The sequence below is a fragment of the Oryctolagus cuniculus genome, chromosome 2 (assembly GCF_964237555.1).
Source record: "Oryctolagus cuniculus chromosome 2, mOryCun1.1, whole genome shotgun sequence".
NCBI classification, from domain to species: domain Eukaryota; kingdom Metazoa; phylum Chordata; class Mammalia; order Lagomorpha; family Leporidae; genus Oryctolagus; species Oryctolagus cuniculus.
Window position 1 is genome coordinate 110,105,763 of NC_091433.1, and position 25,615 is coordinate 110,131,377.

The following is a 25,615-nucleotide window of genomic DNA, read 5'->3' on the forward strand; positions in this document are numbered from 1 at the left end:
GGAGGGGAGTGCCACACCAGTAACATCTATTTAGAGCCGCAGGATCCCACTATCAAGATGGTATCCTAGGGGGCCGGTGCTGTGGTTCACTTGGTTAATCCTCTGCCTGTGGCTCCAGCATTCCATATGGGCACCAGGTTCTAGCCCCAGCTGCTTCTCTTCCAGTCCAGCTCTCCGCTGTGGTCTGGGAGTGCAGTGGAGGACGGCCCAAGTGCTTGGGCCCTGCACCCCATGGGAGACCAGGAGAAGTACCTGGCTCCTGGCTTTGGATTGGCACAGCGCTGGCCATAGTGGCCATTTGGGGAGTGAACCAACAGAAGGAAGACCTTTTTCTCTCTCTCTCTCTCACTGTCTAACTCTACCTGTCAAATAAAAAATAAAAAAAAAAAGATGGTATCCTAGCAAAAAAAAAAAAAAAAAAAAAAAAACCTTGACTATATGTACCGCAGGAGTCATGTAAACACTATGTGAAAGAACAGAACCTGGAAAATAACCCAAATGTCTAACACTCAGGTGCAGAGTTCAGTAAACCAGACTACACACAGGCCACAGAACATAAGGCAACCATGACACAGCAATCTAAAGATGCAGTAGAAACATATGCTTATGAAATAACATTAAGAACAGAGCAGAATATAAAGTAAATATGGATACCCTGACTGCATCTATTGTAAAAAAAAGTACTATTTACAGGGGCCAGTGCTATGGCATAATAGACTTAACCATATGGGCACTGGTTTGAGTCCTGGCTGATCTACTTCTAATCCAGCTCCCTGCGATGGCCTGAGAAAGCAGCAGAAGATGGGCCAAGTGCTTGGGACCCTGCACCCATGTAGGAGACCCGGAAGAGGCTCCTGGCTCCTGGCTTTGGGTCGGCTCAGCTACGGTCGTTGCAGTCATTTGAGGAGTGAACCAGTGGATGGAAGACCTCTCTCTCTGTCTTTCCTTCTGTAATTCTACCTCTCAAATAAATAAATCAATCTTTTTTTAAAGTGCTATTTACTTGAGAAAAAAAATGAAAGGCAGTATTCCAAAGTGGTGGTATTAAGGCAGGCAAAATATGAATTATTATTTTTTTTTCATTTTAAAAGGTTTGCTTTGTCATCATTATCATCATCATCGTCATCAATTACTAACACTTATGGTGGCCTTCAACACTGAGTACATTAAATGCTAATGTTACCCTTTAACCCAGGAGGCAGATACTGCTTACAGAAAACTGAGGTTTAAAGACACTGAGTAACGATCAGCACCATGCACAGATCAGGTGGTAGGTCCGAGGCTGGACCTCGGTCTGGCTGCTACTAAAGCCCAGGCTTTTACTCACAGCATTAGATTAACGTTTGGTTTTGTTTTTCAATTAAAAGATGTGTTATTTTAAAAATAAGGCTATCATCAAATTGAACAGCATTTCTTTTCTGATGAGAAAAGACCTGAGAGGTTAACTGGGTTGGTTCTAACTCTTTTCAGTGTGGTGAGGGTGGAGGGAGAGGAGGAAGACCGGCACAGGGACAGCAGTGACTTGGGACAGGCAGGGAGGGAGGAAATGTGGAGAACTCCGTGGCACCCACCTCTCCCAGTGCCTTGTTCACATAATCCTTCTGGGCGGCCTCCTGGAATTCCATGGCCTGCTGGATGTACCTTTTCCCAGCTAGGATTTCATTTTCTAGCATTGACAGCTCTTTCAACGAAATGGGCCAATTCAACCGTTCTAGTGCTTGGTTTAAAGCTGCCTTGTTTTCCAAGTACCGTATTGGTTTGTCTGCATCTAACCTAAAAGAGAGAAATGAAGAGGAAAAAAAAAAGCAAAGAAAATAACCATTGTAGAAAAAATATGGCAATATGGTCTGTCAGCCAACCCTCCCCTCGGAAATATCTGTCGAAGCAGGTGTCTGATGCCAGATGGCAGTCACACTTGTGTCCGCTGGCCCACCAGGACTTGAGTAGCTTGCACAAGTTAAAAACAACCATCCCTGTGAATTACAGTAGGAACATTCCCCTGTTACCTCATTTCACCATTGGATTTTAAAGTCATTTGATACACATGAGGCTTTTTTGCTTTTTTTCTTTTTTTTCAGCATATTTGGGACCCACTGCTTTATTCTGAGGCCTAACATCTGGCAGGACAAAATGTGAGCGTCAAAGAGATGTCATACAACTGCTCTGGAAAACAAAGCAAGACCCAGATGTTCGCCTCAGTGCAGTAATTCTTCTTGTTTCAGTCACTGAGGTCCAAACGTCTGGCTTTGTTGTTTTGGTACGTGAGGAACAGAAGCCAGAGCTTCAGTGCACCCACGGACAGGTGGGAGGACTCCAGGGGAAGCTAGTGTGGTGTGATGGCCTGCAGCCCAGATTCCACTTCCTGTCCCAGCTTCCTCTAAGCCAGATATTCCTATATGGAGAAGGGCACAAAGAAAGAAAACAGCTCATAATTATCAATTAGCTTCCTGCTGACAGTGTCACCAATTTGCTCCTCTTCCAGTCCAGCTCTCTGCTGTGGCCCGGAATCTATAGACGTTGGAAGTTGAGAGGGTATAATCTAAACTCAGCATAAACACACACAAAAAAATCAATCCAGAAACAAAACGTTGTCTACAGAAAACAGAAAAGATCTTCTTATTAAAAATCTAAATCGGAGACACAAATACCGCATGTTGTCCCTTATATGTGAGAGCTAAAATTTAAAGAAAGAAAGAAAGAAAAATCTAAGTTGGAGTGGTGTCAGAAAAATGATAGACTAAGAGGCACTGGTCCCTTGTTTCCCTGTAGAGATGCTGACTTAATAGCAATACACTGGAAAAATTGCCTTTGTGAGAATTCCAGAAGCTATTTACAGATTGCAGCACCTCAAACAGCTAAAAGCTGGGAAGAGTCACGTGGAAGGGAGTGAGAAAGCTAGTCGCACTTTTCCTTCACTACCTCTTCTTCCTCCTTGGAACACTACTGTGCAATGGGGAGAAAACTTCCAAATCCTGTCCTCTCCCTTGAAAGAAAGAGCGTAGAAGGTGCATCCAGCCAGCGCCGCGGCTCACTAGGCTAATCTTCTACCTGCAGCGCCGGCACCCCAGGTTCTAGTCTCGGATGGGGCGCCAGATTCTGTCCCAGTTGTCCCTCTTCCAGTCCAGCTCTCTGCTGTGGCCCAGGAGGGCAGTGGAGGATGGCCCAAGTGCCTAACCCTAACCCTAACCCTAACCCTAACTCCTGCACCCACATGGAGACCAGGAGGAAGCACCTGGCTCCTGGCTTCGGATCAGCGCAGTGCTGCGGCCATTTGGGGGGTGAACCAACGGAAAGAAGACCTTTCTCTCTGTGTCTCTCTCTCTAACTCTGCCTGTTAAAAAAAAAAAAAAAAAAAAAAAGGTGCATCCAAAATTCTTGCTTTTTAGAGGGTTGCCCGAGGGACTGGTTTCTGAGTTGCTTGACTCCAAGAGTGCTGACAGAAACAGTGGTTGCGAATGTCTTTTAGGTCAAATTGGTCTGTGTTATTCAAGATCTTCGGTTCCTTATTGATCTTTCGTGTGACTACTCTATCCATTATTGGAAGTGGATTATTACAGTCTCCCATATTTGTGGCTTGCTGTCTAGTTGTCTCTTCAATTCTCCCAGTTTATATTCCACTTCCAATAATGGATAGAGCAATCACACAAAAGATCAATAAGGAACCAAAGGACTTGAACAACACAGACCAATTTGACCTAACAGACATTTACAGAATCTTCCACCAAACAGCAGAATAGACACTCATGTTCTCCAGGATAGACTCACTTAGGTCACAAACCAAACATTAAAAACTTTTAAGATTGACATCATATGAAGTTATTTTCTAATCAAAATGGAATGAAGCTAGAAAGAACAAAAGGTAAACTAGTAAATCCATAAATAAGTATAAACAAAACAAACTTTTAAACAATGAATATGTCAGAGAAGAAGTCACAAGGGAAATTGGAAAACATTGAGATAAATGAAAATAAGAACTCAACATATTGAAACATGGGATGTAGCCAAAGCAGTACAAAGAGGAAAGTCTATTAGTTAACAGATTTTTTTTTAAAAAAAGTGTGATCTCAGAATCAATAATTGAACTTGACATCTAAAGATAACAAAAGGTAGCCCTGTTTCTCTCCCCACCTTCCCTGGGGTGCCATTTGGGGCACAGTAGTTGTTTCAATATGCATCACTGTACTAAAATAAATGATCATGCTGGTTATGACCAGTATGTGGTACTGTAGTACTTTTTTTTTTATTTAAAAAAAGTATGTTTCTCTAACTGAAAATTGATCCCTATTAAAAAATAAGAGTGGGAATAAGAGAGGGAGGAGATGTACAGTTTGGCACATGCTCTCTCAGCCTTACCCCTAAGTGTAAAGCTAAAAACTTGCCATGGGAATCCGAATCCCATTAAGTTGGCAGGTACCAATGCCACCTTACTAGTTAAAGTGATCAGTTTAAGTTCATAACTGATCATAAAGATAGGATTAAGAGTCAAAGGGATCACATAAATAAAACCAGTGTCTGCTAATAATAATTGATAGAATTAAAAAGGAGGTAATGGTCCAACATGGGAAGAGGGATACAAAGCAGACTCATAGAATGACAAATGCCCTAAACAGCACTCTGGCCTCAGAATCAGCCCTTAAAGGCATTCAGATCTGCCTAAAAAGCCCATGAGAGTATCTCAGGCATGGAAAGCCAAGACACTCTGGCAAAAACTGTCCTAAATGAAAGATCTCTGTGAATGAGATCTCAGTGGAAAGAAGGGGCCATCAAAGAAGGAGGTACCTTTCTCTGAAGGGAGGAGAGAACTTCCACTTTGTTTATGGCCTTATCTAAATAATGTCAGAGTTTGTGAACTTAAGAGGCTTCCATAGCCTTGGCAGCTCATGACAAGAGCCTTGGGTGATTACTGATGTCATAAATAAGAGTGTCAATTGTTAAATCAACAACAGGAGTCACTGTGCACTTGCTCCCCATGTAGTACCTCTGTCCTTTTTTTTTTTTTTTTAATTTATTTAATGAGCATAAATTTCCAAAGTACAGCTTATGGACCACAATAGCCTCCTCCCCGCCCCGTGTCTTCCCTCCCATCCACAACGCTCCCCTCTCCCACTCCCTCTCCCCTTCCCCTTCACATCACAATTAATTTTCAATTATCTTTATATACAGAAGATCAATTTAGCGTATGTTAAGTAAAGATTACCACATTTTGCTCCCACACAGAAACATAAAGTGTAAAATACTATTTGAGTACTAGTTATAGCATTAATTAAACACCTAAGAGTAATTGTGTATTAATTACAGAGCTCAACCAATAGTTTTAAGTAGAATATAAAATGCATCTTTTGCATTGTTGTGGCTTCCCCCCTACCTCCCTCCCTCCCGTGGCCCTCCCCTCACCCACTTCCTCTCCCCTCCCCCCGCCTTCATCACGTTTCATTTTCGGTTACCTTCATATACCGAAGATCAATTTAGTATATACTAAGCAGGGATTTCAACAGGTTGCACTCACACAACCAAACCAGGTATAGGGTATTGTTCGACTAGTAGTGTTGTTTTTGAGTTTCATAGATAAACATATTAAGGACAGAGATCCCGCGAGGGGAGCATGAACCCAGTGACTCCCGTTGTTGATTCAACAATTGGCACTCTTATTTATGACGTCAGCAATCACCCGAGACTCTTGCTATGAGCTGTCTAGGCTATGGAAGCCCCTTGAGTTCACCAACTCTGAATTTGTTTAGTCAAGGCCATATCACAGTAGAGGTTCCTTCCTCCCTTCAGAGAAAGGCACCTCTCTCCTTGATGGCCTGATCCTTCTGCTGGAGTGTTGTTCACCAGGATCCTTCATTTAGATTGTTTTTTGCCACCGTGTCATGGCTTTCCATGCCTGCGAGACTCTCATGGACCTTTTAGTCAGATCCGAATGTCCCAAGGGTTGATTCTGAGGCAGGAGTGCTGTTTTGGGCATTTGCCATTCTATGAGTCTGCTGTGCGACCTGCTTCCCCCGCAGGATCATTCTCAACCCTTTTGATTCTATCTTTCATTATTTGCTTACACTGGTCTTATTTGTGTAATCTCTTCGACACTTACCCTATCTTTTGGATCAGTTGTGTATTTATATTTGTCTCTTTACCAAGTGTGCTGGCATTGGTACCTGCCTCCTTAGTACCTCTGCCCTTAATGTGTTGTACTATGAGAATTAACGGTAAAACTAATCTTTAAACGGCACTTTATACTTTGTGTGTCTGTGTGGGTGCAAACTGTTGAAATCTTTACTCAATATAGAGTTGCTCTTCTGAATATAAAGATAATTAAAAATTAATCTTAATGAAAAATAGGATGGGAGAGGGATTAGGAGATGGGATGGTTTGTGGGTGGGAGGGTGGTTATGTGGGGAAGAACTGCTATAATCCAAAAGTTGTACTTTTGAAATTTATATTAAGTAAAAGTTTTCTATTAAAAAGTGTGTTTCTTTTTAGAGAATATAATTTATAATTGATTTTTATAATGTGCAACTTAATATAAACAAATCCTCTTTAATGAAAAGAGTTTTGTAATCAATTGGAGGATAAGATCATTTTACTGTGGAAAAATCTGCTATTTTTCAGTAAATTCAATAAAAATGTTTTAGCAAAAGTAAGGAATCAATAAAGGTTAGAAATAAATTAAATAGAGTATAGAAAAATAATAGAAAAAAGAATGAAACAGGGTTCTTTAAAGTTCAGCAAAATTGACAAATACTTAGCTAAGGAAAAAAAAAGACAACTGAAATCAGAAATTAAAGTGAAGGATTTTAAAACTGAAAAACAAAAAAGATCATATGAGGCTACTAAGAATAATATTACACAAAGAGATTAGATAAGCTAGAAAAGGTATATAAGTTCCTAGAAACATATTGCCTACTAAGACTAAATCATGAAGAAATAAAAAATCTGATCAGACCTATAGCTTTAAGATATATAAGAGGAAAATTTTAGGAAAGAAGAAAATTTATTTGAGGTTACAACTGAGAGGTTCACGGTCCAAGATCAGGCAAACCCATCAGTCTGGAATCTGATAGAGTTTGTCAGTGCCAGAGCATGAGCAGAAGAAGGGGCACACGGTGAGCAGGAAGTGAGAGACAGGAAGTGTGAGCTGCTTGCATAATAACCATCTCGCAAGTTCTACCTTCCAAAGGCTAATCCCCAAAGACACAAAGACCTCCTGTTGGACTACCTCCCAGACACCATAATCAGATCAAGTCTCTACCATTAATCCATTATCATTATCTATTAACCATTAACAAAAGTCAAGACTTAGGAGCTTAAACACATTCATGAGTTTGGGGTGTCAAATCCTATTCAAATCCTAACATCTAGTAAGGACATAAAATCAGTAATCAAAAGCCTACCATCAGAGAAAATCCCAACACCACAAGGCTTCACTAGAGAATTCTGTCAAATCCTTTCAAAGTTAACACTAATCCTCCTCAAACCTCTTCCAAAAAATTAAAGAGGAGGGACCACTTTCAAACTCATTCTCTGAGATCAGCACTACTCTGATATCAAAGTCAAACAGAGATACCACAAGCAAAGAAAACTACAGGCCAATATTCCTGGGGAACTGTGGTGCAAAATTCCTCACAAACTGAATTCAACAGTGTATTGATGGGAAAATACATGATTAGACATAGGATTTAACCCTGAAATACAGGATGGCTCAACATGTGAATATCAATCATGGTAGCGCAAAAACATTAACAGAAGGACAAAATCACACGATTATCTCTATGTAAAAGAGGCACTTAACAAAACGTAACACCCTTTTATTATATAAAAAATACTCAGCAAACTAGGAATAAAAACTATCTCAGCATAATGAAATCCACAGTTAACACTGCATCCAATGGTAGCTGAAAGCTTTCTCTGTAAGGTTAGGAAGATGGCAAGTTTGTCCACTCTTGCCCTCTTTTTTCAACAAAGCACTGGAAGTCTTAAAGACATTGGGGAAGAAAAAGACATAAAATACATATGAACTAAAAAGGAAGAAGTAACATTATCTGTCAAATACATGATTTTTAAATGGATCTATCTATCTATCTATCTATCTATCTATCTATCTATCTAGAACGCAGGATGACAGAGAAAAGGAGTGACAGAAACAAAGAGAGATATTTTATCTGCTGGCTCATTCCCCAAATACCACAATAGCCAGGGCTGGGCCACGCAAAAGCCAACATCCTGGGACTTCTTCTGGATCTCCAATATAGGTGTCAGAGACCCAACTGCTTGAGCCATCATCCGCTGCCTTCCCAGGTGCTTTAGCAGGAAGCTGGGTCAGAAGTTGGGCAGCTGGGACTTGGACCAGCACTCTGATATGGGATGCGGGCATCCGAAGCAAGGGCTTAACCTGCTGCACCACAATGCCTGATCCAAAGGACCTGATTTTATATGTAGGCAAAATTCTGTTAGAACTAATAAATGAATTCAACAAAGTTTGCAGGATACAAAATCAACACACAAAAACCCAAAAGTTGCATTTCTAGACACTAACAATGCATTTCTAGATGCTCTTTCAATGAACAACTCAAAACAAAAGTTAGGAATGCAATACCATTTACAATAGCATCAAACAGAATTGGCTTCCTCAAAAAATTACAAATAGAATTACCATCTGACCCAGCAATCCCACTTTTAGGCATGTAGCAACAGAATTAAAAGTGAAATCTTCAAGAGTTATTTCCATACTCACATTCAATGTAACACTGTCACAATCACCAAGAGGTGGAAGCATCTCAAATGTCCATCAACAGAAGAGAAGAAAAAGAAAAGTGGTATGCACATAAAATTTTGTCAAAGCTACAACATGAATGAACCTTGAGGACATTATGCTAAGTTAAATAAGCCAGTCACAAAAAGACAAATACTATATGATACCATTTATATGAGGAATCTAAAACAGTCTAACTCATAGAAACAGGAAACAGAATGATGCTTGCCAGGGATATAGGGATGGGACCCAGGGAAGCTGTTGTTCAAATGGTATGGAGTTTCAGGTTCCCAAGATGAAAAATTTCTAGAGATCTGTTACAATGTGAACACAGTTAACTCCAGTGAACTGTATAGTCAAGAATGGTTAAGATAACAAATTTTGTATTACATGTGTTTTGGAATTACAATTAAAGATTAAAAACTTGAAAAATCTGAATTAAGATTCCTGGGCTGTGTTCTTAATCTACTCATGGAAGAAAAGATTTCTGCTGATAAATTAATGGTCACCTGTTCAGAAAAAAATTTTGTTTTCATGGAAATAAAGGCAGTTTCCAGGAGGCTGGAGTCAAGGGAGGAAACCTTACTACGTGCTCTACTCATTCTTAAATTGAAATTTGTAAGATCAGGTTCAGTGGACATCTACAGTGCTCTACCCTGGTTTATGAGGCTGCATATAAATGTTGCAGCCCCTTTACTAAGTGCATTTCTCATAGTTATTCTTTTTAAAAGTTTTTAATTAATTTATCTATTTGAAAGATAGACACACACAGGGAGGAGAGGGGATTCCTATCTGCAGGTTAAGCTGGAGTAGTTATACTATTATATAATATTATATATTATATTATATTGTATTACATTATATATATAATATATAAAATAGTAGTTATACTATTATCAGACAAAAAAGATTTTAAGTCATAAATTGTTATGAGACAAAGGATAATATCTAATATTGATAAATGTCAAATAAAGATGATATAAAAATTATAAACAAATATGTACCTATCATCAGAGCCCTAACATATATGAAGCAAAAGAGAAATAGCTGTCCAAAAATAATTGGAGACTTCAACACTCCACTCTTAAAAACGGAGAGAATATCTATAGATGAAAATATGAAATAGAGGGGCCAGGACTATGGCATAGCAGGTGAAGAAGTCACCACCTGCAGCACCGGCATCCCATATGGCTGCTGGTTCATGTCCTGCTGCTCCACTTCCAGTCCAGCTCCCTGCTAATGCACCTGGGAATGCAGCGGATGATGGCTCAAGTCCTCGGACCCCTGCAGGCACATGGGAGACCTAGATGAAGCTCCTGACTCCTGGCTTTGGCCTGGCTCAGTCCTGGCTGTTGCAGTCATTTGGAGAGTGAACCGGCAGATGCAAGATCCCTCTCTTTCTCTGTCCTTGCCTCTCCTTCTCTGTAACTCTGACTTTCAAATCAATAAATAAATCTAAAAAAAGAAAAAAAATAGGGGTTGGCACTGTGGTGTAGTAGGTTAAGCATCTTCATGCAGCACCATATGGGTGCTGGTTTGTGTCCCAGTTGCCCCTCTTTCGATCCAGTTCTCTGTTAATGGCCTGGGAAAACAGTGGAAGACAACCCAGGTGTTTGGATCCTTGCGCCTATGTGGGAGACGTGGAAGAAGTTCTTGGCTCCATGCTTCGGAAAAGCACATCTCTGATCATTGCAGCTGTTTGGAGAGTGAACCAGCGGATGGAAGACCATTCTCTCTGTCTCTCCCTCTCACTGTCTGTAACTCTGCCTCTCAAATAATAAATGAATAAATCTTAAAAAAAAAAGAAAAAATGAAATAGAAGACTAGAAAAGATTTAAATATACTATACTAAATAGACACACACAAAACACCTGACCCACCAACAGAACATACATTCTTAAATGCACACTTAATATTTTGAAGGATAGGCCAATGTTAAGCCATAGAAATTCTCAGAGTATTTTAATACATCCAAAATATCTTCTCCACCTACAACAGAATGAAGCTAGTAATAGTAATCATGGGGTGGGGGGCAGCGCTGTGGTGTAGCAGGTAAAGCTGCTGCCTGCAGTGCCAGCATCCCACATAGGTGCCGGTTCAATTCCCGACTGCTTCACTTCCAATCCAGCTTTCTGCTATGGCCAGGGAAAATAGTGGAAGATGGCCCGAGTCCTTGGGCCCCATGTGGGGGAATCCAGAAGAGGCTCTTGGCCTCTGATCAGGCCAGCTCTGGCCATGCCATTTGGGGAGTGAACCAGCAGATGGAAGATTCTCTCTTTCCCTCTCCCTCTGCCTCTCCCTCTCCCTCTGTCTCTCTGTAACTGTGCTTTAAAACAAATATTTTTTAAAAAATGGTAATCATAGGAAAACTAGAAAAATGGCAATTAAATAGAAATTAAATATCACATTCAAACAACCAATGGGCCAAAGAAGAAATCACTTGAGAAATTAGAAAATACTTTGAAATGTGTATAAGGGAAACACAATATACCAAAACCTAGGAGATGCAGCAGTGCAAGTGTTTTGAGGGAAATTTATGGTTATAAAGTCTGTCATTGAAAACAGAAAGGTCTCACATCAATAATATAATACTTAATTATAAATACTCTTTATACTTAAGGAGCTAGAAAAGAGGCAAAAACTAAACCCAAAGCCAACAGAGGAAGGAAATAATAAAGAGTAAGAAGATATGAAAAAAACTAGAAAAATAGAATCAACAAAATAAAAAGTTGGTTCTTTGAAAGTATCAACAAAATTGATAACTTCAGACAGCTAAGAGAAGACACAATTGCTAATCTCAGAGATGAAAGCACAGATATTATTATTGACCTTATAAAAATTGAAAGGATTATAGAGAATATTAGGAACAGTTGTATGCCAAAAAAACTAGATAATCTAGATGAAATGGAAAAATTCCTACATATACAAATTAATAAAACTAACTTAAGAAAAATATCTCGTCTATCACAAGTAAAGACACTGAACTAGGAATCAAAAACCTCCAACAAAGAGAAGTCCAGCTCAGATAGCTTAATTGGTAAATTCTACCAAACAAATGAAGAATTCACGGGCCACGCTGGGGCGTAGTGGGTAAAGTCGCCACCTGCAGGGCCAGCATCCCATGTGGGCGCTGATTCGAGTCCTGGCTGCTCTTCTTTCAATCCAGCTCTCAGCTGTGGCCTGGGAAAGCAATAGAGGATGGCCCAAGTCCTTGGGCCCCTGCACCCATATGAGAGATCTGGAAGAAGCTCCTAGCTCCTGGCTTTGGATCAGCCCAGCTCCAGCCCTTGCTGCCATTTGGGGAATAAACCAGTGGACAGAAGACTGACTCTCTCTCTCTCTCTCTCTCTGTCTCTGGCTTTGCCCCTCTGTAACACTGCATTTCAAGTAAATAAATAAATTTTTGTTAAAAAAAAGAATTCACATCAATCCTACTCAAACTTTTCCAAAAAAATGGAAGAGAGGGAACACTTTTTAACATAGTGACAGAAATACTGTTATACCAAAGCCAGAAGAGATATCAAAGAAAACCACAGACCATTTTTCTTTATTAATATGGGCACAAATATCCTTAACAAAATACTAACAAGTCAAATCCCACATAGCCAGGGCCTGGGAAAACAGTGAAACATTATACACCATGGCTAATGAGATTTATCCCAGGAATTCAAGGGCTCCAAATGGAGCTGTGGGCTCCTGGCTTCAGTGTGGCCCAGCTCCAGCTGTTCTAGGCATTTGGGGAATGATCCAGCAGATGGAAGAGCTCTCCTCTGTATCTCTCTCACCGTGCTTTTCAATTAAATAAATCTTTTTTTTAAATAGGAAAATAATAGTCTCTTAAACAAATTGTTCCAGAAAACTGAATATCCACATGCAAAAGAATGAAGCTGAACCCCTACCTCACTCCATATACAAAAAAAAAATTTAAAAATGAACAAATCAAACATAAAAACTAGAGTCAGATCATATTATAAGAAAAAAGGAGAAATCTTCATGACCTCATATCTGACAAAGATTTGACATCAAAGTACAAACAACAAAAGAAACAAATAGATAAAAATTGACTTTCTCAAATAATGAAGATCATGAAATGATAACTGTCGCTCCCCCTCTTCGTGGAGGAACGACACAGGACCCTGCGCTGTTCTTCTGTCTGCTCGGCCCTCCCCGGGTTTGCTGCTGGTTCTTCCCGGGTTGGCTACTGTCCCTTCCACCTCCGTGGAAGGGCGGTTCCCCCTGGCCACTTTCCCCACTTCCGCAGGGGAGTGGCACACCGCCGGCCGGTTCTCTCGGGGGCTGCACGGGTTCCCTTAGATGTTCCCCATAGATGTTCCTGGTGCATGCCGTTTCTCTCCTCCTTTATAGTCCTTCTCTGCCAATCCCAACTCGGCTGCCCACACGCCGAGTACGCTGCTCTCCAATCAGGAGCAAGTCCTACAGTTAATTGGTTGAACTGGAGGCAGCTGTGCGGAAGCTGTTTACTTCTCTCCCAGCGCCATATTGTGGGAGAGCAGATGCACAGAACAAGTCTTAATTCGAGTAACTTAGTCTAGTCCGGATTGCTCCCCACAATAACCAACAGAATGGGAGAAAATGTTGGAAAATCATGCATCTGATAAGTTTCATATCTAGAAGATTTATAACTCAACAACAAAAATACAACCTAATTTAAATGGACAAAGGATTATTTGAATAGACAATTCTCCAAAGATATACAAATGGACAGCAAGAACATGAAAAGATGTTCAAGACCACTAGTCATTAAGAAAATGAACATGAAAACCACAATGAGATAGAACTTCACACTCATTAGTTGAATCCAGTATGTCTCATCATCCTATTTACATAGGACACCTATAAAAAGTTAAATTGAGCAGTAAAATAGATCATTTATGGTAACTTTGAAATAAACATGATGCTTTTAGATTCTATTCCTTTAGGAAAAGTAACAGGTGAATGAATAGAGCATTTGAAAATAGTTTTCAATTCTGTGAAGACTGCAGAAACTTTGCTGCAAAAGTTACTTTTACTAAATATTCAACTGAACAAAAGATTGCATACATAACTGATATCTAATATAAGAAATGCGTTCGTGGAAGTGTTTTCTAGAATAAGGTTGTCACTTCATTTTGAAGCATGCACTGTATTCGAAAAGGTCAGAGTGTTCTAAACCAGCCGTGCACGGGACACTGGGACCATGCACACGGCACAATAACGTGGAGTGTACTGCTCCAGTGTGTTATTTGTGGACAAGCTGTGACTTGAGTGCTTGAGAGGAAGGTAGTTCCACAGAAGAACCCGCAGTGATACTCTCTTTTGACAGTCTGCCTGTTCACCGGTTATGACTGCTTGGAACACCTCTGAAAGATTGGATTCCAAGCTACAGGCAGCACCGTGAGGGAAAACGGACTACACAAGTGTCCTCTGAAACTGACAACGCTGATGGAGAAACAAGCAAGAGGGCCATCTGATTACAGATTTGACACAACAATAAAATTCTCCCCGTGAAATGGTTAGATAATACATGTGTCACTTGTTGCAACAAGCTAGGACACAGTGGGATCACGTGGCAAAGTTCAACAACAGAAGAAATAGAGAGTAGAGCCAACGTGTCTCAGCAGAAGGGATCAGGCACCTGCTACCATTTCAGTGGTGGTGTGGATAAGCACAAATGTCTGGTTTCCAAACATCCCATTTCCAGTAGAGGTAAAAAATGGTACTGACCTTTGTTCACTTGAGTAATTGATATGTGTATCGTAAAGGGATGGATTAATCCCAAGTTTGTGAACAAAGACAGCAATGTTCCCATGAAGCTCTTGGATTTCAAAAGAGACATTTGCTCAGTATACCTACACCGATGCAATGAGGAATAATCAAGAGGAAGAAAGCCGATTGCTCCCAGACCTACAACTGTCCAAGATGATGCCAGACTTGACAGAAGCCTACGCACTCTCAAACAGCAAGAGCAACAGTGATGTCAGAATAAGCTGTATTATGGGAAGCTGTAAACATTTGTTGAAAATTTTCTGCTAACCCTTTGAAATGTTTTTGTTTAAAAATAATTATTAATCAAGTCATGAAAGCTGCTTCTTTGCAACCTGTGTAATGTAACAGAATGATATTTCATTTGCCTAATGTCCTACTTATAGGAGAGCTTTTATATACCGGAGAAAGACACTGTATTATCCCAGTATCCTACTTACAGGACCACCTGTATTTTCACTCTTAATGAGAATAAAGAATACATAAGCTCTAGATTATGGTTTCCAATTTATTTTTAATACAGCTGTGTCAATTTTGTTGAAATATTCACATAATTTGTTGAAATAATTAACAGAAACTTGGGACTTAGTGGGTTAAAAAAAAAAAAAAAGGAAAATAACAAGTATTGGTGAGAATCTGGACAAATAAGAACCCTTACAGATTGTTGGTGAAAATGTAAAATTGTGCAGCTGTTGTGGAAAACAATTTGGAGGTTTCTCAAAAGGTGAAGCACAAAATTACCACGTAGCTAGCAAATCCACTCCTAGGTATACACTCAAGAGAAATGAAAACACACGGCAAGAGGCTGGCACTGTGGCACAGCAGGTTAAGCCGCTACCTGCGACAGCAGCATCCAGTACGATAGCTGGTTCGAGAACCAACCTGGCTTACCACCCAGCTCCATGCTAATGTGCCTGGGCCCCTGCCACCCACATGGGAGACCCAGATGGAGTCCCAGGCAACTGGCTTCGGCCTGACCCAGCCCTGGCCATTGTGCCATTTGGGGAGTGAACCAGGAAGATAACTCTGTTCCCTCTCCGTCTCTCCCTCTGTCTGTAACATTGCCTTTCAAATAAATTAATAAATATTTTTTTAAAAAAGAAAAAACATATGTCTATTCAGGAGCTTCTACACAAATATGTATATCAATGTGGTTTATAATGGTCAAAAAGTGGAAACAGCCCAAATGTCCATCAATGGAAGAATTGATAAACGAATGGTGAGATATACATACACATACAGTATACGTGTAGTGCTGGCACATGCTACAACTTGGATGAATCTTAGAAACATTGAATTTTGCATTAAATAAAAGACAAAGATCATATGTGATATGATTCTTTTCAAATGATATCTCCAGAATAGACAAATTTATAAACATGAAACAGACTAAAGGAGGCAGGTGTTGTGGTGCCACAGGTTGAACTGCCACTTGCAACACCAGCATCCCGTATCAGAGAGCCAGTTTGGGTCCCGGCTATTCCACTTCTGAGCCAGCTTCCTGCTAAGGTGTCCAAGTATTTGAGTCTCTTCCAACCACTGAGACCTGGATGGAGTTCTTGGCTTCAGCCTGGCCGGGTCTGGCTGTTGCAACCATCTGGGGAGTGAGCCAGTGATGGACAACCTCCCCCTGTCCCTTGCCCCATCACTCTTTCAAATAATAAATAAATCGTGGAGAAGGAAAACAACAGACTAGTTAGTTACTATGGGCAGGGGCGGGGGGTGGGGGGCGACAGCTGCTTTCTAGGTCCAAGGTGTTTTTCTGGGTGATAAAAAGTTCTGAAACTAGAGATAGAAGCTGGTTGGCACAACATTTTGAATATTCTAAATACCGCTCAATTATACATTTGAACACGGTTAATTGTAGGTTACGTGGAATTCTCCAAAATTGAAACACAGTTCTGAGGGAGGGGACACAATGGCTTACCTTTCTTTTTCCTCTTCAGATAATGCTCTCCAAACAATTTTATTCAAGCGCCTGTTTGAAACAACAACAATTTAGTAACAGTACTTCATTCCATGGCCAAAGGTCAACCCCAGACCCAAGCCCAATACCATCACCATGGGACCCTGTCACTGTACCTACTTAAAGGCAGTGGACAGGAGTGTCTCCCTTCCTTAGCACCACTGCAGATGCTGCAAGGTGTTGTGACAACTGTGTCAAATGTTAGAGGAGCGCTCAGCTAGCCGCACAGCAAGGTAAAGCCGAGGCTGAGGACAGGTGGGAAACAAACTGGCCTTCATCATGTCTGTATGAAGGTGTGTATCCAGACACCCACCATTTTTCTTCCTAAGGAAACCACAACTGAGCCCTGGTTCTCCTTCTATAGACATTCTCCAGCCTGGATTCTCAGAGAAGGGGGTTCCCAGAGTCATCAGTAACAGGCTGGAGACACACTGGAGAGATCCACCAGCCCGGCCGCCTCGTTTTCCAGAGGAGCTGAGAGGCGCTGCCAGGTGAAGCGCCTTGCTCCTCCCCCAGCTGGTGGGCCACACTGAAAGGCCAGCACTTCCCTCAGCAGCTTTTCAGAGGGAAGCTGTCAACCCAAGGAGACTGGAGCCAGTAGCTCCTACAGGCAGGTCAGCTCCTCTTGTTACACTAATCAGCGATGTGTCTTTCAGGGCTCCAGGCCAGTTCTGTTCCACTTCATCATTTCCTGAAAGCAGGCTTCCTGGAGTGCAGGGCACAGAACACTGGCTTTGGAGGGTTTGAGCTGATGGTCCATGAAAATAAAATTGCTTCAATAAAAAGAGATGGGAGAACACCACACTCTCCTGGAGGCATTCTCCTAACCACTGGAGCCAGCATCAGTGGATCAGGGCCCTGAGAATACACTTTGGGTGGAGGTGCTGTTCTGCCCTGCTGTTGGGTCAGTACCCAACTCTGTCAAAATGGATAACAAGGGAAGCTCCTAGCTCCTGGCTCCTGGCTTCAGATTGGCACAGCTCCTGCCATTATGGCCAACTGGGGAGTGAACCAGCAGATGGAAGACCTCTCTCTCTGCTTCTCCTTCTCTCTGTGTGTAACTCTGGCTTTCAAATAAATAAATAAATCTTTGGAAAAAATGGATAACAAGGGGCCGGTGCTGTGGTATAGTGGGTAAAGTCGCTGCCTGCAGTGCCAGCATCCCATACAGGCGCCGGTTTGAGACCAGGCTGCTCTACTTCCGATCCAGCTCTCTGGTATGGCCTGGGAAAGCAGTAGAAGATGGCCCAAGTCCTTGTGCCCCTGAGCCCATATGGGAGACCTGGAGAAAGCTCTTGGCTCCTGGCTTCAGATCAGCGCAGCTCCGGTCATTGCAGGCAACTGGGGAGTGAACCAGCGAATGGAAGACCTTTCTGTCTGTCTCTGCCTCTCTCTGTGTGTAACTCTGACTTTCAAATAAATAAATCTTAAAAAAAAAAATCAGTGCGATGGAGCAAGAGGAGTGTCACCATTAGACTCCTGATATTTGTGTTTATTTCAGGATCCATAGATTCAATGAAACTGGGAGTTAATTCACATGAATTGCTCTTTATATGTAACTGACATGCTCCTCACAACAGCCCTGTGACACAGGTCCTATAAATAAGGAACCTGAGGTTCATGACCTTCACATCCTTGCCCAGAGCAGGCGTTGGGGATAAGAATGAAACCCACAAGCACTGTCTGACCTCAAAGCTGTAGCTTGTGCCCTGCACCAGGCCTTCACAAACCAGATAATTATAGAACTCGAATACTTCAATTACTCGAGCAAATTACATTAGAATTTGAATGGTAGTATATTTGCATTTTGAATAACTGAATTTGAAGAGTTTTAATGATTATCCTGGAATTAGATAAAGTATGAATTGATTTCAGATAACCAAATATATAAATATATATTTACAATCCAACAAATATATCAGCTATATATCCTGACATGTGCTGGGGATAGATGAGGCAGGAACATGGCTGGCCAAGCCACCAGCCTGTGCTGCCACTTCGTGGAGCAGAGACAGTCAACAAGCCACAGTCCTGTGCAGAAGCCCAAGTGTTTCAGCAGCCACATGCAGAGAAAGGTCTTTGGAGGAGGCCCTTGGCAATGAGGCAAGGAGGGAGGAGCAAGCCAGTGGGCAACAGCAGCGTAACTGGAAGAGGATCAAAGCTGGGAGAAGGGAAGGCCTGCGTGAAAGCCACAGGCCCATGGGAGAAGGTGGGCCTTGCAATGACTCACCTGCCTGGGAGAGAAAGGCCAAGGACCAGTGGAACACAGAGGGACACTGAGAAGTCTCAGTTCTGATGGGGAGGGCCAGTGGGAGAAGCTCCAGAGGAAGTGGGCTTGGGCAGGCCTGTGCGGGGCACAGGGCAAAGGCCTGCCATTGGATTGCATGATGTGCTCCTGTGGACAGGAGGCGAGGCCTTGTGCCTGTATTAAACACACACTGGACACACTGCAAAATGACAACAGACCAACAAATGCTGGCCTGGGCCACTGCATTGACTTTTGTTGACTTTTTCTCATTTTTTTTCCGCTCCCACAGGGTAGAAAAGGAAAATCCAACTAACTGTACAGCTTCCCAAAGAACGGGTTTACCTGAAGAAGCTGGACACACTCCAAGTTTAATTAAGTGCTGTGCAGCAAGGATTAATTAAGTGCTAGAGGGCAGGGGCAGACAAGGGTGATGACTGGATCATCTGCCTCTGTGGGGAGAGGTTCCTGTGTCAGCACAGACACAGGACTATTAGAGAATATCACTTGCATGGTAGTCAACTTGATCATCACCTTGAACTTGATACAAAAAAATGCTGAAATTATATAAACAGTCATACCTTTGTATCCGTGAGGGATTGGTTCCAGGACCCTCAAGTCCCTTCCATAAAAAGGTGTAGTATTTGCATACAAGCTATACACAAGGGAAGCCGCCTTGCTTCCTTCCCCTACCCGACTCCCGCAGAGTAACATACGCAGCAGCAAAAAGTCACGCAGTGCGCCTCTGTTCTCCTACCACCATCACAGTCAGGGCAACATGTGGGGGCAAAGGACAGATCCCTTGCATCCTGCAGCTGTGGGCGCTTTGGGGCATTAGCCCCAGAGCTACACTCACACACTCTATGTGAGCAAGGGGGATTCACCTTAGCTTTTGGGAGCTAGCACTAGAATCAGCCCATCAAAAAATCCCACCCTGGACATCTGGAGAATGACCCCACTATACCCTGCAACACCAGGACTATTAACAATTCATTCTAAATTTCCCAGTGCCATTGGAATATGCCTGGTGGACATAAGGAATAACCTACCTGCATTCCACTTCTCTGGACTCAAATCTTCCAGAGTAAAATCTCCTGTATACCTTGTAGTCACCCTGTAGGGCTGGAACAAGGGTCAGTTCATATCTCCTAGTCCCAGGACAAGGGCTGCTGGTCTTATAAGCCACAGCATCTGTTGGACTCTCCTAGCAGGACCTAAGGAAGGGTCCACCATTTCCACAGCCCTAGAGCCACAAGTCCTGGCATCACTCAGGCTTGCCAGTAGGACAAGGGGCAGCCACTCTTGTCCCCCACAACACCAACAACAAGGCCTTGGCTATCACATTCACCAGAGAGACTAACACTGAACTCTATGTAGACCAAAGATACACACCCAAGGAAACTCTTATTCATCTCAAAGCCACACTTCTACCCTACGAGCTGCAGCAGACTGGTCCCCTGTGCCACTTATAGACAGAGCAGACATTGGTGAAGCAAAAGAAATCACTCAGAGACTACACTCCTAAGCTCACCTAGAACCAAAGCCAAAACAACAAGTCAAGTGATACACTGCATTCCAGTCAAACCATAAATTATTTTACAATAAAACCCACTCCATAAAGGAAGAAGAGACAAATAAACCAGTTCAGCGGGTTACAGCCTTGGCTTGCAGTGCTGGCATCCCAAATGGGCGCTAGTTCGAGTCCTGGCTGCTCCACTTCCAATCCAGTTCTCTGCCATTGCCTGGAAAAGCAGTGGAAGATGGCCCAACCTTGCACCTATGTAGGAGACCTGGAAGAAGCTCCTGGCTCCTGGCTCCTGGCTCTGGATCAGCTCAGGTCTGGCTGTTGTGGCTATCTGGGGAGTGAACCAGTGGATGGAAGACCTCTCTCTCTCTCTGGCTCTGTAATTCTGTCCTTCAAATAAATAAGTTAAAAAAAAAAAAAGAACAAACTACCCCTCCGGAAATAGATCCTGAACTGAAGAAAATCTATGAAATGGCAGATACAGCATTCAAAATAATAATTGTAAGGAAACTCAATCAGATGCAAGTGAATACAGATAAATTAAAGAAATGAGGAAATCAATGAGTGACATGAATGAAAACATTTCTTAGGAGATAGAACTCAGTAAGAAGAACCAAATAGAAATCTTAAAATAAAATCTTCAGTGAAATAAAAAATACAATTGAGAGCTTTAACAGCAGAATAGACCAAGAGGAGCAAAGAATTTCTGACCTTGAGGACAAGAATTTTGGAATAACCCAATCAGGCAAAAATAAAGAGAAAAGAATTTAAAAGAATGAAATATGTGAAATATGGATACCATTATACAACCAAATATTTGTATTTTGGGCATTACAGATGGAGAAGAAAAGGAAAAAAAGAATGGAGAACCTGCTAAATGCAGGTATTTGAAAAATTCCCAGGTCTTAACATAGACATGGATATTCAGATAAAAGAAGTTCAAAGAACCCCAAACAGACTGAATCAAAAATGCATCGAGTTACATATAAAGGGAAACCAATTAAATTAACATCAGACTTCTCAGTGGAAACCCTACTGGCCAGAAGACAGTGGGATTATATATTCAAGGTCTTCAAAGAAACAAAAAAAAAAACACTTCCAACCAAGAATACTATATTCAGCGAAGCTATGCTTTAAAAGTGAAGGAGAAGCATTTCCCAGATAAGCAAAAACTGAGAGAATTCACCACCACCGGACCAGCCTCATAAAAAATCCTGGAAGGTGTCCTGCATTGACGTAAATGCTGGGGCCGGCACCGTGGTGTAGTGGGTAAAGCCACCGCCTGCCATGCTGGCATCCCATATGGGTGCTGGCTGGAGTCCTGGCTATTCTACTTCTGATCCAGCTCTCTTCTGCGGCATAGGAAAGCAGTAGAAGATGGCCCATGTCCTTGGGTCCTGTACCCATACGGGAGAGCTGGAAGAAACTCCTGGCTCCTGATTTCGGATTGGCAAAGCTCTGGCCATTGCAGCCAATTGGAGTTAACCAATGGAAGGAAGACCTCCCGCCCTCCCCCCTTCTCTTTCTCTGTAAATCTTTCAAATTAAAAAAAAAAAAAAAAGTAAATGTCATGAAAATACATAAGACCACCAGAGCAGGTAGACTCATTATCAAGTCAACAAAATGACAGGTCTTAGCTCTTATCTGTCAATACTAACCTTGAATATAAATGGATTAAATTCACAAACCAAAAGACTTAGGTTGGTTGAATCTATAAAAAAAACTAGGACCCCACTACATGCTCCCTACGAGAAACTCACTTCACAAAGGTATACACAGACTGAAAGTGAAGGGGTAGAAAAAGAAAGACCAGGCAAATGGAAACCAAAAGTGAGCAAGCTTAGCTATCCTGATATCAGAGAAAACAGACTTTAAATCAAAAACTGTAAAAAGAAATAAGAAGGACATTATATTTTGATTAAGGGTACAATTCAGCAAGAAGACATAACAATCATAAATACATATATACACGACCACCCAAATATATACAGAAAATAGGAATAGACCTAAAGGGAGAGATAGACTCCATTATAATAATAGTGGGTGACTTCAACACCCCACTCTCATCAATGGACAGGTCATCCAGACCAAAAAAAATCAATAAAGCTACACTGGAGTTGAAACATATAATTGAGCAAATGGATCTAACAGGCATTTATAGGACGATTCACCCAACAGCTACAGAACATACAGCCTTCTCACCAGCATATGGAACACCTCTAGGATAGACCACATACTAGGCCATAAATCAAGTCTCAGAAAATTTAAAAAATTGAAATCATACCATGTATCTTCTCCTCAGACCATAAAAGAATAAAACTAGAAATCAACAACAACAAGAAGAATACACTCATAAATACTTGGTTTTAAACAATATGCTTACATTTTAAAAAAGAGAAATATTTCAAACTAGAGATCTAATGATGCATCTTGAAGACTTAGAAAAACAAGAACAAACCAAACCCCAAATCAGCAGGTGGCAAGAAATGAAGATCAGAGCACAAATAAATGAAATTGAAACTAAAAAAAAAAAAAATACAACAGATCAACAAAACAAAACATTGGTTTTTAAAGAAGATAAACTGGGGGTGGGAAGACAGGTATGATGGGAAGAATCACTATATTCCTAAATGAAATTTGTACTCATTAAATACATGGTTTCTTGGGAAAAAAACATAAAGAAGATAAACATAATAGATAAACTTCTAGTCAGACTAACAAAAAAGAGAGAAAAAATTCAATCAAATAAAACTAGAGATGAAAAAGGAGACACTACAAGTGACACCACTGAAATGCAAAGGATCATAAGAAACTACTAAGAAAAATTATATGCTAATATACTTGAAGGCTGCAATTGAATCCAAAACCACATCAAAAAGATCATACATCATGGTCAAGTGGGATTTATCCAGAAATGCAACAGTGGTTAACATTTGCACGTCCATAAGCATCACAAATCACATCAACAGAATGAAGAACAACAGTAGTTGCAAGAAAGCATTTGATAAGATTCAATACCACTTGATGATAAAAAAAAACACTCCACAGGCAGGCACAGCGGCTCACTAGGCTAATCCCCCGCCTGCGGCACTGGCACCCCCGGTTCTAGTCCCGATTGGGGCACCAGTTCTGTCCCGGTTGCTCCTCTTCCAGTCCAGCTCTCTGCTGTGGCCCAGGAGGGCAGTGGAGGATGGTCCAAGTCCTTGGGCCCTGCACCCGCATGGGAGACCAGGAAAAAGCACCTGGCTCCTGGCTTCGGATCAGCGCAGCGCCGGCCGTGGCAGCCATTTGGGGGGTGAACCAATGGAAGAAAGACCTTTCTCTCTGTCTCTCTCTCACTGTCTAACTCTGCCTGTCCAAAAAAAAAAAAAAAAAAAACCTCCACAAATTAGGTATAGAAGGAACATTCCTCAAAATTATAAAAGCTCTATATCACAAACCAACAGCCAAAAATTTGAGGGTGCAGGGCCCAAGGACCTGAGCCATCCTCCACTGCACTCCCAGGCCACAGCAGAGAGCTGGACTGGAAGAGGAGCAACAGGGACAGAACCAGTGCCCCAACTGGGACTAGAACCTGGAGTACTGGCGCTGCAGGTGGAGGATTAGCCTAGTGAGCAGCAGCGCCAGCTACAAATGTTGTTTTATGAAACTTTTTAAAAATATCTTTGTCAAACCAATGGTTAAGAATGCTATACTACTACAGTTTTAATAATATGTAATTACTTTAAAATGCACTGCATATGGGTGAAATGGTCGTTTTTCCATTCAACTATCATTTATAACAGCTGTGGATATTCCCACTGATGGTCTTTTTGCTTTTTACTTGTTAAACTTCTTATTTGGTGAAGTATTAAGCCTTTTTACTGTTAAATTTAATATGTTATCTCAAAAACTAAAATATAAATACAAAGAAACAGAGAAGGAAGGAGTGAGGGGGGAAGGAAAGAGGGAATATCATTATGTTCTTAGAATTATATCTACAAGTCACATTGAATCTGTTAAAAACTAATTAAAAATTAAAAGTAAAAAATAAAAAAGAATCTATGCATATAGTAGTGTACTTTGAATCTACATATCCCATATAGTATACTTTGAATCTATAGAGATATTTATAATACCTAATACTATGCAAATGCTGAGTAACTAGCAGTTGTACTGTACTGTTCAGGGAATAATGACAACAATAAAATGTGTACATGTGCAGCACAGACCTGAATTTCTTTATTGTCTGCGACTGTTTGAATCCTGGGATGAAGACCGTGTGGATACTGAGATCAGCTGTGCTACGTACATCCCTGCGGAGTTTCAGTAGTCACGTTATAGAACGTTAGGTGCCAAAGTGATCAAATTCATTGTGCTCACTGAAACATGAGATGTCTATAGAGTTTGGAAAGGGAAGATGGTTTCTTTGAAACCGCAGAAAATATTCAGGTAAATTAACGCAGTGCCTGGCACATAGGATACCCATATGTTAGCTGTTGCGACTGATGTTGAAATTGGACAATTTCTAAATGGCTGCTTCAGATGAAAAACTTAAGCTTAAATAAAAGAAAATAAGCCAAACCCAACAAATAAAGAAATTTGAGAAGCCACGAGTGATACTTACTTTTCGTAAGACTTAATTGCCCGTTCCACTTTTTGCTTGTAGATATTGAGCTTGACCCCTTGGGGGTTAATTAATGTCATCTTATTTGCGTTGTTGCACACGTGTGCCAGAGGGAACACCTACACATCAACACCAAGAGCAGAGAAACTGTCACTTGATAAGTTAACAAAACCTTCAAAACACATCCGCATGGCTGTGCGGTATGTTTTCCTGATTGACAATGACATACATTATGAACTTAGAAAAACTGGAAAATACAGGAAATCATAAAGAAAAAAATAAGAATCAGTTATATCATCGTTAACCCTTTCCTTCCAATTTTGAAAGCTACATATTTTTGATAAAATCATCACCACTACCACAAACACCTCCATAAACATACAACACACACACACAATCAACAACAAAATAAACCCCAAACTGGTATAGGAAACCCTAGTCAGAATACAGTATTACCTTCAGAAGCCTATGTCAGATTGGTAAGAGTGGGCAATAAGAAATAAGATCTCATTGCTGTTTCTTTATAAATTATGAGCATGCGTGGATTCCAAAATTGTTTGCACCAAAGTAAATTTATCTTCTAATTCCATTTTCTGGGGCCGGCTCAGTAATGTAGCCGGTAAAGCTGCCACCTGCAGTGCCAGCATCCCATATGGGCGCCGGTTCCAGTCCCAGCTGCTCCACCTCCAATCCAGCTCTCTGCTATGGCCTGGGAAAGCAGTAGAAGGTGGCCAAGTCCTTGGGCCCCAGCACCCATGTGGGAG

At 41.4% G+C, this 25,615-nt stretch overlaps 1 protein-coding gene across 5 annotated transcripts in view; it reads right to left on the reverse strand.

The window, feature by feature from the left end:
- Nucleotides 1–25,615, reverse strand: part of VWA3B (von Willebrand factor A domain containing 3B) — a 275,082-nt gene that overhangs the window by 45,105 nt on the left and 204,362 nt on the right. For 4 of the 5 annotated variants that reach the window (XR_007915479.2, XR_007915488.2, XM_051835635.2 and 1 more), the window contains exons 20-22: nt 24,852–24,970; nt 16,437–16,487; nt 1,572–1,773 (exon numbers count right to left, since the gene is read on the reverse strand). Coding sequence is in view for 3 of the 5 variants with exons in the window: in XM_051835635.2 (XP_051691595.2) it covers nt 1,572–1,773; nt 16,437–16,487; nt 24,852–24,970 (372 nt within the window). In the remaining 2 variants the exon portion in view is untranslated. The remainder of the gene's footprint in view (nt 1–1,571; nt 1,774–16,436; nt 16,488–24,851; nt 24,971–25,615) is intronic. The other variant, XM_051835643.2, reaches the window with a different exon arrangement.